Source organism: Gadus morhua, chromosome 16, assembly GCF_902167405.1.
Source record: "Gadus morhua chromosome 16, gadMor3.0, whole genome shotgun sequence".
NCBI lineage: Eukaryota > Metazoa > Chordata > Actinopteri > Gadiformes > Gadidae > Gadus > Gadus morhua.
The window spans coordinates 23,148,888-23,162,233 of record NC_044063.1 but is presented as its reverse complement, the minus strand read 5'-3'; the positions used below and the strand labels follow the sequence as shown (position 1 = coordinate 23,162,233).

The 13,346-nt window shown below is 45.4% G+C and overlaps 1 protein-coding gene across 3 annotated transcripts in view; it reads left to right on the top strand.

The window, feature by feature from the left end:
* Positions 1–13,346, top strand: part of LOC115561310 (alpha-2-macroglobulin-like protein 1) — a 37,611-nt gene that overhangs the window by 22,996 nt on the left and 1,269 nt on the right. Inside the window, exons 16-33 of one of the 3 annotated variants that reach the window (XR_003979894.1) lie at positions 806–943; positions 1,508–1,589; positions 1,721–1,823; positions 2,509–2,737; positions 3,675–3,801; positions 5,091–5,212; positions 5,493–5,544; positions 6,547–6,633; positions 6,922–7,098; positions 7,604–7,685; positions 8,119–8,275; positions 9,175–9,240; positions 10,269–10,437; positions 10,765–10,961; positions 11,161–11,376; positions 12,107–12,225; positions 12,905–13,136; positions 13,223–13,314. Coding sequence is in view for 2 of the 3 variants with exons in the window: in XM_030381268.1 (XP_030237128.1) it covers positions 806–943; positions 1,508–1,589; positions 1,721–1,823; positions 2,509–2,737; positions 3,675–3,801; positions 5,091–5,212; positions 5,493–5,544; positions 6,547–6,633; positions 6,922–7,098; positions 7,604–7,685; positions 8,119–8,275; positions 9,175–9,240; positions 10,269–10,437; positions 10,765–10,961; positions 11,161–11,376; positions 12,107–12,225; positions 12,905–12,995; positions 13,246–13,314 (2,283 nt within the window). In the remaining variant the exon portion in view is untranslated. The remainder of the gene's footprint in view (positions 1–805; positions 944–1,507; positions 1,590–1,720; positions 1,824–2,508; positions 2,738–3,674; positions 3,802–5,090; positions 5,213–5,492; positions 5,545–6,546; positions 6,634–6,921; positions 7,099–7,603; positions 7,686–8,118; positions 8,276–9,174; positions 9,241–10,268; positions 10,438–10,764; positions 10,962–11,160; positions 11,377–12,106; positions 12,226–12,904; positions 13,137–13,222; positions 13,315–13,346) is intronic. The other 2 variants (XM_030381268.1, XM_030381269.1) reach the window with 2 other exon arrangements.

Here is a 13,346-nt window from a genome sequence, read left to right as displayed (position 1 = left end):
CTGAACTAAGCAGCACAAGAAGCAGTTGGCTACTGTTAAGACTGCTTAAGGCTAACAGGATATTGTTATATAACACTTAATGCAATGTTTCTTAAAGATAGTGATATGGCAACTAACTATGACAAATACAATTGTGGATTTGAGATTGATTGAATAATGGCGTCTCATTTGCATAATCATATTTTTTTTACTTTTTAACACAATCATCTGAAAAATAATCCCATAAATCCGGTACCCCCTTTCTTTGTAATTTGGGTTTACCAGTTTTACCAGGATTTTATTTTTTCAGGTTTACTTAAGCTTCCAATATATAGAAAAACTTTCCAGGCGGACATTATGGGTCCATTTGGCAAAAATGAATGCCCAAAAACCAAGTTTCAGATATTTTTTATATAACGGGGTGGGGGGGGCACCTTTTATGTTTTGGAGACATCCGTACTTCCGGTCTATGCTTACTTTATTTGAACACTCCCAGGATTGTAGCCCAGGCTTACATAACAAAAAAACACAAATTCATGACTGAAACCATAGTTGGCTATGACACATTTCAAAAGAAAAACAATTCATCTCAAAAGGCTATGCATTGAATACAATAAAATAAAGTATTATACGCATATAAATGTTGAGATAAATCTAGTTAGTAGGGCTTTCTCTTGTCTTACGTGGCCTCCATTGGAGAGCCCCATTTTAAGCCCACTGAACACGGTTCACCTCAGACTTGGGAACAGCCCTCTCTCAGACATCGTCATGTCAGACTGCTGCACCTGCTCAGTCCCAACGCTCTTTTCATCCGTGGTATCTGAAGGTGTTCAACAAGCTGCCTGTGCAGAAGCTGAGTGGCTTCAGCTACCGAGTGGAGGACCGTGAGCCGAATCCCTGCTCACAGTTCGGGCAAGAGATGGAGAGATCCACCGCGAAGGACGACGTCTACAGTGTTTTTAAAGTAAGATATGAGCAATGGCATGAGGAGATACATCAATAATTATGTCAAATATATTATTTGGACCACGATGCCTTATGCATATTGACATGTAAATTGCCCTTTTGTAATGTTATTTATATATTGTAGCAGGCCAGTGGGTGTGGGGTTTCCAAGCCACCAAGTTGAACAGATAAAACCATACAACACACAGAGCAGTTCAAAGGGGTGATTTATTTACAGGGTAAATAACTATCACCAGGGTGGGGAAAAGGGTAATCCGTATCCAGGGGCCGTCACCAGGAGGGTCCTCAAACAAAGCTGAACAAAGTCTGTACACAGGGGGGTAGTCAGATGGTCCAGGTAATCAATAAAGTCTCTCTCTCTCTCTCTCTCTCTCTCCCATAATCAACCCCTGATGTTAACGATGTTCTTATTGATACAATTTGTTGTAACCCCCTCTCCTCCAAACATACCACTCCCCTCACTCCTCCCTGCCGTCTGCCACAATATTTATGTATCGTTCTAAATTCCTAACTGCCGATGACAAACAACATTTTCCACTTTTTTTTTTACTCACACTTTTAGGAAATTGGAATAAAACTTGTGACCAACTCTGAGGTGAAGAAACCAGCCACCTGTGTGCACCGTATGTATTATAGGCATAAAGGTAGGTTCCTTGATATCTGCGGATCTTTGAGGATGTTAATCAATGTCTAATTGACATGCCTGACACTGAAAATGACCTCCATTCAAGAATATTGTTCAATGTAATGTACTCTGACACATTCTGTTTGTCAGTTCGTTATTCCGACTCATCGAGACACCGGGGAAATCGGCAGAAAATAGAAACTGTGAGAAGCTACTTCCCTGACACCTGGATCTGGGAGCTGATCGCTGTCGGGTTAGTGCTCTACTCCTGAAACCTGGATCTGCTGGGTCAGTGCTGGTATTTAATCCCTGTTGGGTTAGTGCTGGGATCTTATCCCTGGTGGGTCAGTGCTGGGATCTGATCCCTGGTGGGTTAGTGCTGGGATCTGATCCCTGCAGGTTCAGTGCTGGGATCTGATCCCTGGTGGGTCAGTGCTGGGATCTGATCCCTGTTGGGTTAGTGCTGGGATCTGATCCCGTTTGGTTAGTGCTCTACTCTTCAGGTTAAAGCTCCACTAATTAGAGAAGTATGTTGCTAATGTTGAAATAATGGGCAGGATGTCTGCAGCAGTACGATTATTGGCAAGAGTTACAAGCATCTCATTTTAAAATGGAACTGAAACCATTTCAGTAAAAATAACATCTCCCACCCCTCAGAAGAGCCTGGGATCCCCCAACCCATCAGGGAAGAGATGTCCTGATTGGTCAGGAGCACTCCCATCAGCTTTGAGCCGTCTTAAATGTACATATGGCCTTATACTGTCGGCAAGGCCGGCCTAGTCATCTTGGAAGGATATCCTCAGTGTATTGTCATCTCTGGCTGATGGCTGTGCCGTTTCTGATAAATGACGGTGGTTAAATGAGCGGTTGAATCTCAACCACACCCCCTTAACACACTGGAGGTCCCTATTTGACGTGGTGACCCTCTCCATCTGCAGAGACAGCGGGTCGGTGAGCGTGGTGAAGACGCTCCCTGACACTATCACCAGCTGGCGGGCCCAGGCCTTCTGCACCTCCTCCTCCCTGGGCTTCGGCCTGTCCCGGGACACGGCGCTGGTGGCCTTCCAGCCCTTCTTCGTCAGCCTGACGCTGCCCTACTCGGTGGTCCGAGGGGAGGTGTTCACGCTCAGAGCCACCGTCTTCAACTACCTCCCTAGCTGCATCATGGTGGGCCTCTCCGTGCTGCGTGTCCCCCGGCCGGTGGGCTGAGGGGAGACGAGGACGCTCTCCATTCATTAGAAGCTACTCAGAAAGGAAGAGATCCTCTTTACACCTCTTGCATCCAAGAATTTCAACGCATTGTGTATAGTATCATGTAGTGTAGTATAGTACTATGAAGTATAGGATGTAGTGTAGTTTGTAGTATAGTATGTAGCATAGTATGTAGTATAGTATGCACTATAGTATTAAGTTGTGTAGTATGAATTATGGGATATAGTATATAGTATACTGTAGTATGGGATATAGTATGTAGCATAGTATGCAGTATAGTATTATGCAGTCTAGTTTGTAGTATAGTATGCAGTATAGCATTATGTAGTCTAGTTTGTAGTATAGTATGCAGTATAGCATTATGTAGTCTAGCTTGTAGTATAGGATGCAGTCTAGTTTGGAGTATAGTATGCAGTCTAGTTTGTAGAATAGGATGCAGTCTAGTTTGTAGTATATGTCCTATACTACAAACTAGACTGGATAATGCAATACTGCATCCTATACTGCAAACTAGACTGCATCTTATTCTACAAACTAGACTGCATCCTATGCTACAAACTAGACTGCATCCTATACTGCAAACTAGACTGCATCTTATTCTACAAACTAGACTGCATCCTATACTACAAACTAGACTTCATCCTATGCTACAAACTAGACTGCATCCTATACTACAAACTAGACTGCATCCTATACTACAAACTAGACTGCATCCTATACTCCAAACTAGACTGCATCCTATACTACAAACTAGACTGCATCCTATACTATAGTATGCAGTCTAGTTTGTAGTATAGGATCCAGTCTAGTTTGTAGTATAGGATCCAGTCTAGTTTGTAGTATAGGATGCATGATGTAGTATGTGTGTTGACTCTGCGCTCCCTCTCTGCAGGTCAGGGTCCAGCTGAGCAACTCGTCCCACTTCTCCCTCAGAGAGTGTGCGGACTGCCAGTACACCATGTGTGTGTGTGCAGAGGAGAGCAGGGTTTTCCAGTGGGAGGTCAGCCCCTCCTCCCTTGGTAGGACCTAATGACCTGCTCCTTATGCCCTTCACACCACAGGAAACTCTCCTCCTTCATGGAAGGACAATCATATCAATATAATACAATTTATTGATCCCAGTCCAGAAGAGTAGCGGCAGCAGCTCTTAAAATGAAACTCTTTTTATTTTCTCTCCATTTCAGTTCTGAGTGCGCTCCGTTCCTCGCTGTAAATGTCAGAAGTCTTCTTCACTGTAACGTCACAGGCCCATTCGCACATTGTAGATAAATCACAGGAAAGGATCAGCCACTGCGTCTCTGCACTATAGTGAGGAGGCCATTCTAACTCTACTATAGTGAGGAGGCCATTCTAACTCCACTATAGTGAGGAGGCCATTCTAACTCTACTATAGTGAGGAGGCCATTCTAACTCCACTATAGTGAGGAGGCTATTCTAACTCCACTATAGTGAGGAGGCCATTCTAACTCTACTATAGTGAGGAGGCCATTTTAACTCCACTGTAGTGAGGAGGCTATTCTAACTCTACTATAGTGAGGAGGCTACTCTAACTCTACTATAGTGAGGAGGCTACTCTAACTCTACTATAGCGAGGAGGCCATTCTAACTCCACTATAGTGAGGAGGCCATTCTAACTCCACTATAGTGAGGAGGCCATTCTAACTCCACTATAGTGAGGAGGCTACTCTAACTCCACTATAGTGAGGAGGCCATTCTAAAAGTGGAGGCAGTGCTGCTGCCAGAGACGGTCCACCTCCTCTCCTGTCAGTGAACCAGCGATGGCCTGCCATCCCACATCAGCAGTGATGGAACACACACACACACACACACACACACACACACACACACACACACACACACACACACACACACACACACACACACACACACACACACACACACACACACACACACACCCCGTTCCTTTGAAGAATGCTAACCGTCGCTAACAAGTCAGGTAGTCCCTCTGACGAAACAGCCAGAAACCTCTCCCTGAGGGAGGGGTGTGAGAGGCACCTCTCTTTGTTTTGATTTGAGGGCTTTGGTAATGTTGAGGAGGGGAGAGATGTTACAGTCATGTTAATGAGGTGGATGTGTGGGGGGGCCAAGTCTAAGACGGATGGAGAAAGCCTTGTGAACACAAATCAAGTGACAAGGGGGCAAATAAAAAGGTTGATTGATTAGCTGTGTGTGTGTGTGTGTGTGTGTGTGTGTGTGTGTGTGTGTGTGTGTGTGTGTGTGTGTGTGTGTGTGTGTGTGTGTGTGTGTGTGTGTGTGTGTGTGTGTGTGTGTGTGTGTGTGTGTTTAGGGGAGGTGACCCTGGAGGTCCGGGCCGAGGCGCTGCACACGGAGCAGCTGTGTGGGAACGAGGTGGCGCCCCCGCCCACGGTGGGCCGGGTGGACACAGTGGTGCGCAAACTACTGGTGGAGGTGAGGTTCACGCTCATGGATGGCACACACACACGTTGCCCACCTCGTACTCTGCCCAACACGGGTCCTCACATGTGTAAAAGAAAATAATGTTCAGTGAACCATCAGGTCAAAGCCCTGCTAGAGGACTCAATGGGCCGGTTCTGAAGGACCATAGAGACCCCAGAGCAACATGATGGGGGTTGTACACTAGAGTTGACTTAATTGTGTTTTTAGCATTCTAGGAATAAAGCGGATGTTAATCCTCATAGTGAAAGTGTGCCGTTCTTCTCCCTTCCAGGCAGAAGGCACCCCAGTGGCTGTTACCCACAATGCACTCCTCTGTCCTGGAGGTCAGTTGGTTCCCATTTGTTTACTCAACCTACTTTGGGTTTCCTCACTGAAAAAGGGTCAACAATTCTATGTTAAGGACTACAGCGGCAAGACAGGTCCAGGGTCATTCTGCAACACATGCAGCCTGAAGCAAGGCCAGGCTGGCAGGGCAGCAGGAACCAAAAGGGATACGGTTCAAATACATGACAAATAGTAACTAGAGACCACAATGACCAAGGGCCATGAAACATACAACCAACTGACAGGGACAAAGGAAGTGAACTTGTTTATATGGGGGAGACTGATCGGGGAATGAGGTGCAGGGGGAAGATAGGACAGGGAAGCTCGGGTGAAGGACATCTGGTGGAGAGGTGGAGTAGAAAAACAAAATCACATAAATACAGAGTCAGACTGACCAGCAAAGCAAGCCCAAATATTGCGAGCTCATCTCCAGTTTTTCCTTGAGATATTAATAATAATATATTATTATTATACAGACAGAACCAACACCAGACCTAAGGGTTAAAGAGAATAAGCTCTAAATGTGCAAGGCTACCAATATGTTATCCTTTACATTTTACCAACATTGATCTATTAAATGCTGTTAAGGACTGTTAATCACAATAATATTATTCTATATTTATATAGTTCTAAATATATGAAGACCAAAACAATCCAGAGATTTTTAAACCGATCTTAAGTATTCATCATTACGTGGATTTGAATTTGTCTGATTACAGATAACTGTTCATTTAAAATGGATGATTTTGTACATTTTCGACACGCCCCACAAAGATAAATGACTGGATGAAAACCGTACAAATAGACACACAATGTCTACCGTATCTTGCGTCATTATTACAATAATTAATCATTTTTACAATAGTAAATCATTATTTCTTTAGAAAATTTACAATGCTCCCTACTAATTTATTTTAAACGATGTAGACGATGGATTGATGGAAGTCAATCGTACCTCGTAACATTTTCTCTCTTCATTAGTTTGTTTTTTTATTCCCCAGCAGAGAAGCCAGCAGAGAAGAACATCTCTCTCCTGCTGCCAGACCTGTTTGTGGCTGGTTCTGCCAGGGCCTCTTTCTCTGTGTTGGGTCAGTACCTTAAAGATATCCAACAAGGGTTTAATAATGCAATCATAGTATAGAATTATGGAAAATTGTTAATAAAGCAATGAAAAATAATTATAATTAAATAAATATATATATATTTAAATATTTGAAGAGGGTACATTTGTTTTTTGTATTTTGTTACATCTCCCGTATAAAGTACATCTGAGGTCAACTTTGTGTGTGTGTGTGTGTGTGTGTGTGTGTGTGTGTGTGTGTGTGTGTGTGTGTGTGTGTGTGTGTGTGTGTGTGTGTGTGTGTTGTGCTGGCCAGGGGACCTGATGGGCCGGGCCATGAAGAACCTGGACAAACTGCTGGCCATGCCGTACGGCTGCGGGGAGCAGAACATGATCCTGTTCGCCCCAAACATCTACATCCTCAACTACCTGACCAGCACCGCACAGCTGACACACGCCATCAAGGAGCGGGCCACGCGCTTCCTGGAGAGCGGTGAGGCCTGCAGAGAGCACTAGACAGCACTATTATCACCCAACATCATACACAGTCCCACCAGAAGGTCTCCACTCTGAAACGCTCGTGGTGGGGCCAGTGTTCAGCAGATCTCACCATGCGCTCCATGTCAACGCTCCCTTACTCAGAGGGGAGGGGCTCAAAGCTCTGAGTGTGTGAGCTGAATTCACATCAGCTTCGAGGTCACGTGACACAGCCCCCTTGTGGCTCAGCTAGGACACACATCGGGGAACCGGGGGCGGTCCCCAGCATACATCGCCTCAAAAGTCACTGCTTGCTACTGCTTTGGGTTTGTCTTTTTGGGCAAAAACCTGAGGAAGAGACCTATTGATGAAGAGGTTAAGAAAGAAAAACCTAGTTTAGAAAACAACTGGGCAGAGCACAGAGCAGCCATAGGAATCCCAAATTAAATTATAATTTAGACATGTTTTTGCATGTATCAAATGCAAATCTACATCTGAGCATCCTATGCATTCATGTGCAGGCTACCAGAGAGAGCTCACCTACCGGCATGACGATGGCTCCTACAGTGCTTTTGGCAAGAGCGATGCGTCTGGAAACACCTGGTGAGTACGTCAGCTGGGTTTTCTCTTCGTAGTTGGCATGGTAACCGGGTGGGCCATCCCGCCATGTACATGGGTTTCATTCTGGTACATGGCACATTTAAATAAAAATCCCTTAAAAGGCCCCTATTGTACCACCAGTTCAGGTGCGGATATGGGGCCCTTCATAAGCTGGTAAGACACCCTGGGAGGGAATGCAGAAAGAGGGAACCCTCCTTCCAGGGATGGGTAGGAGTGCAATGACTGCCACAATAATGGTCAGGTGCAATGCTAGCTAAACAGGAAAGAGGTTGGTGTAGAGGTGCTGGAAGCCAGGCGTCTCTGCATGATCCTACACACTGAAACATAAAAGGGCATTGAGCCCCACCCCTCATTTCCTTACCATGACCTTCTTAATGAGTCGTTTGTGGCGCTTGTGCGTCATTCTCTGTCCCAGGCTGACTGCCTTTGTGATGAAGTCGTTTGGCGGCGCCAAGCCCTACATCTTCATCGACCCCAAACTAATCGTGGACTCCAGAACCTGGCTGCTCAGCCACCGGCGGCAAGATGGATGCATCACATCAGTTGGAAAACTGTTTCACAACGGCATGAAGGTAACTTGGATCAAGCCATACGGCAGCAAATGTATTCAGGAGCTTCGTATGACCAACAGTTGTTCCCCTAAGACGTGCTAGAAGGGTGTGGTACCTTTCCTCCCAGCTGTGGTAAAATAGCATTTGGGAATTTATTGTCACTCAAGATGGACACTTAGAATAAATAACGGAGACATGCTTTTGAAATCTAGTCCAAAGACGATGTAAATACCTGACAGCCGTGTGTCTGAAGAATGTTACACTTGTATCCTCAGGGCTAGTTCTGCTACAAGGTATTATGTCAAGTGCTAACAGCAGTAGAGATGGAACTCAGACATAATGACATCTGGGCCAGATGTCTGATATCACATTGCTTTGTAGACAACTGTTTTTCAGTTCAGATGTTTGTGGGTCAGTAAAAAAGAGAACTGTACTAGGAAAATAAAAATGGACTTTTCTTTTCCAAGTTGAGTAGATCAAAAGTCGAAAGCGATGGGATTTTCAGATCAAATCCGGAATTCCAGATTTCCGACCTAGAAATTGTCACCCTTGTGAATCATGCGTATCTGTAGTTAACGAATTTGCATGATCCGTAAAAACCTGAGTGAAATGGGGACGATTTTCGGGCATCAACTGTCTGAAGGACATTAAGATTTGTTCCTTTCCAAGTATCCAAGAGGATGTGTGTTTGCGTCCAGCTGGAGCTCAGCAGGCCTATCTCCACACCTCTGTACCCTACCCGTGCCCCAGTGGTTCAGTGTCAGGTGACAATAATGAGCCTAGAAACTCTGGGCTAATTTCCTTCCATCGCCATAGTGCCAGCGACTTCCCACTCAGTCAAGGAGGCGTGGTTATTTTCTTTTCTTGTGCTTACTACGTGCTTTGGTGCAGCCTGAGCTCCTTCCATCCTGTTCCCCCAGGGCGGGGTGAGCGACGACGTGTCTCTGACCGCCTACATCACGGCTGCACTGCTGGAGCTGGATGCAGTGAGTGCCCCTGCCCCATGTTAACACCATGAGCTACGAGCTATATATGTAGAAACACCATGAGCTATGAGCTATATATGTAGAAACACCTTGAGCTATGAGCTATATATGTAGAAACACCATGAGCTATGAGCTATATATGTAGAAACACCATGAGCTATGAGCTATATATGTAGAAACACCATGAGCTATGAGCTATATATGTAGAAACACCATGAGCTATGAGCTATATATGTAGAAACACCATGAGCTATGAGCTATATATGTAGAAACACCATGAGCTATGAGCTATATATGTAGAAACACCTTGAGCTATGAGCTATATATGTAGAAACACCATGAGCTATGAGCTATATATGTAGAAACACCATGAGCTATATATGTAGAAACACCATGAGCTATGAGCTATATATGTAGAAACACCATGAGCTATGAGCTATATATGTAGAAACAACATGAGCTATATATGTAGGAACACCATGGGCTATGAGCTATATATGTAGAAACACCATGAGCTATGAGCTATATATGTAGAAACACCATGAGCTATGAGCTATATATGTAGAAACACCATGAGCTATGAGCTATATATGTAGAAACACCATGAGCTATGAGCTATATATGTAGAAACACCATGAGCTATGAGCTTTACATATATATGTAGAAACACTATGAGCTATACATATATAGCTCAAGGTGTTTCTACATATATACGTAGAAAAACCTTGAGCTATGAGCTATATATGTAGAAACACCATGAGCTATATATATATATATATATATATATATATATATATATATATATATATATATATATTAGAGCTGTCAAGCGATTATATATATATATATATAAATACTTTTTGTCACCACATGAGCTCTATATCTCGCCCTCTAGCTTATGTTGTGCAAGATGGTATAGACATAAATATATATAGAGATATTTATTTATACCGTCTGTCTGGTGTGTGTGTGCCCATATAGATACAGTATATAGCTGATTCCCTTGTTCCCTGGTGTGCCCATTGCAGGCAGACCCCATGGTGTCGGGGTGCCTGCAGTGCCTGAGAGTGGCAGTAGCGGGAAAGCTGGAGAACATGTACACCACAGCCCTCCTCTCCTACACCTTCACCCTGGCAGGGGACCAGCAGACCAGGGCCGCGCTCCTCACCGCTCTCCACCAGCGCTCCGTCACAGACGGTAGCTACATCTCTGTTCGGTTGCCCACGCATGAAGTAGCCTGACCGCAGACATTTTGAGGAGAACATTGATTAGATCAGGTTCTAGTCTAGACTAGATCATCCATAGGCACTCTACTTTTTCAATACTTGCAGGGCACGCACTCATTCAAGGAAATATTGGGGATCAGATGTATCCTGTATATGTGTTAAAGACAGTATTTAAGCCAGGCATGACTGTTTTCAATACATGTGGCTTTATATTCAAGTAATAAAGATAAACCTTGAACTACTGCAGTAGTTCATGTGTAGTTCTCACAAAAGCCCCTCACTATCTCTGCTCTTCTAGGGGGCACGCGCCACTGGAAGCGGGCGGAGGCCTCTGAGAAGGTTCTGGACTCCCTGGAGGTTGAGATGACGGCCTACGTACTGCTTGCGGTTCTCTCCGGACCCCCGGTGCCGGGCTTCGACCTAGACTATGCCTCCAGCATCACACGCTGGCTCATCCAACAGCAGAACCCCTACGGCGGCTTCGCCTCTACGCAGGTCGGAGGACACACACCAATGTACACTGTGTGATACTAAATGGCCCCCAGCATTAACGTCCACCCACACACGCAAGCTTTCACGTTCCAGAATCTCATTCAATCTGTCCTGTCTAACCACAGTTTGATTTTAAATGAACTGAGGAGATGTGTGGTTGTGACGCCCGGTGCAACGTGTAAACCCCGTTGGACCCCGACAGGACACGGTGGTGGCCCTCCAGGCCCTGGCCCGCTACGGCGCTGCCACCTACAGCTCGGAGGGTGCCTGCGTGGTGGGGCTGAGCTCGCTGGGCGGGGCCAGCTGGCAGTTCACCGTGGACCAGAGCACCCGGCTGCTGTACCAGGAGCAGGCGCTGGACCGCCTGCCCGGGGACTACCGCATCACGGCCCAGGGGCAGGGCTGTGTCCAGGCACAGGTGGGACCCCCAGGGGCAAGACTATGTACAGGCACCGGGCTGTGTCCGGGACCAGGGCTGTGTCCGGGACCAGGGCTGTGTCCGGGACCAGGGCTGTGTCCGGGACCAGGGGTGGAGGAGGAAGGAGGGGTTTCCAAGAAGCCAAGAAGGGGTTCCCACCTCATGGGTTGATACTAGTCACTGAAGCCTGAGCGTCTGTCTTGGTTGCCCCATGACGCATCTCTGGTCAACTGCCGCTTTATGGGTGCCAAGCAGCAACTCTTATTATTTGTGTTCATCCATTGGAAGGTATAAAGGCTTTCCTTGTATAAAGTCTTAACTTAGAATAACATTCATTAATAGTCCTTAAAATATGTCAACCATGGTCTAAAGGATAGGCATGTTGAAAGTCTTCTATCAATTTAGTACTAATGTCTGTGTATAAATATTTTGTATCGAACTTCCCAACTTTCCTTAATACATAGATGAGCTAGTATAGCCTTTGATTTCATGGTTCCTACAAACGCATATAATCTGTTTGATACTAATAATTAACTGGTAGTTCAGTTTCAGCCTTAAAATATATATTGGCATATGGAGAGATTTTTGGACTTTGTAAGCTCCTGGTTTTTGTTTTTGTACGGTGACGGTACGCCCCCGATTCAATATTCCTGGAGGGGGATGGCACTTAAAATCTAATTCAACAAGTAATTCCACCCCGATGTTGGTTCACCTTGTTGTCACCAACCAGATCGCCATGCGTTACAACATCCCCCCTCCTGGTGACTTCAGTTCCTTCCACATCGCCGCAACAACGACCGCTGTGTGTAACAGCACCCGGCCCACACTGACCATCAGAGTGGACCTCAGGTAAGGTTATGGCAAAAGGCCAGACTGTTGAGAGAGGGGTGGTGGAGACCTCAGCAGATAGACCACAACGATACCTACCAGATAGACGGGGGAACCGGCTGTGTGCTGTCACTGGCTTAGTGAATGTACAGTATACAACCATTGGATCCACCAACAACAGAACATCAAACACAACTTGAGTCTAGGAATGAATGCTAGACTAAAGGGTACACTGTGGACTTAACCAGTACATTTCCTAATGAGACGCACTGATTTTTTCTTTTGTAACCAAAATCTGCCCACTGGCTTTCCAGTCCTAAAGGTTCCATAGCCCTGTATAGATGGCAAGCAAACCAAACCCCTAAAACAACTTATCTTAGATGAAATGGGATCTAGTGGACTACATCATAATGCAATGGTTTGATCCTTGTTCAAATCTCCATTCAAATTCAGATGTTTATATGGACTCAAATTGCTCGTCATTGCTTGAATTACCTGTTACTGGCCATTTTGTGTCGCTTGGTAACGTCACTGAGGTTCTGATTCAAAGAGTCCACCATACAAAGAACTTTTTAAGATGTTGCTCGTTGGCTCAGACAACCTCAAATTCTGTGTTGGGTTTCCTTTAAGACAGTCTTCTGGAAGGTGAACTTGTTAACTGAATGGCCATCTGAGAAGGTTTTCTGCCCGTGTTGCTCAGGTACCAAGGTAGGAGAGAGGAGACCAACATGGTGATCATCAACCTCAAGCTCCTGTCAGGCTATGGCCTTCAGCAGAGCACTCTGCAGGAGGTGAGTTTAGATGCAATGGTCTGTGTGTAGCCCTTTAAGTGAGTTTAGATGTACTGGTCTGTGTGTAGCCCTTTAAGTGAGTTTAGATGCACTGGTCTGTGTGTAGCCCTTTAAGTGAGTTTAGATGCACTTCTCTGTTCTGTGTGTAGCCATTTAAGTGAGTTTAGATGCGCTGCTCTGTTTTGTATTCATATTTCTTTTTCAACATGAAGATGGTTGTCAGCAAGCGTTCTGTGTTCTTCCCTCTCAGCTGAAGAGAGAGAGCAGTGTGAAGCGTGTGGACTTTGAAGAGGGCTACATCAACATCTACCTCGACGGCGTACGTACCAGGGAAGCCCTGTTCCCATCATG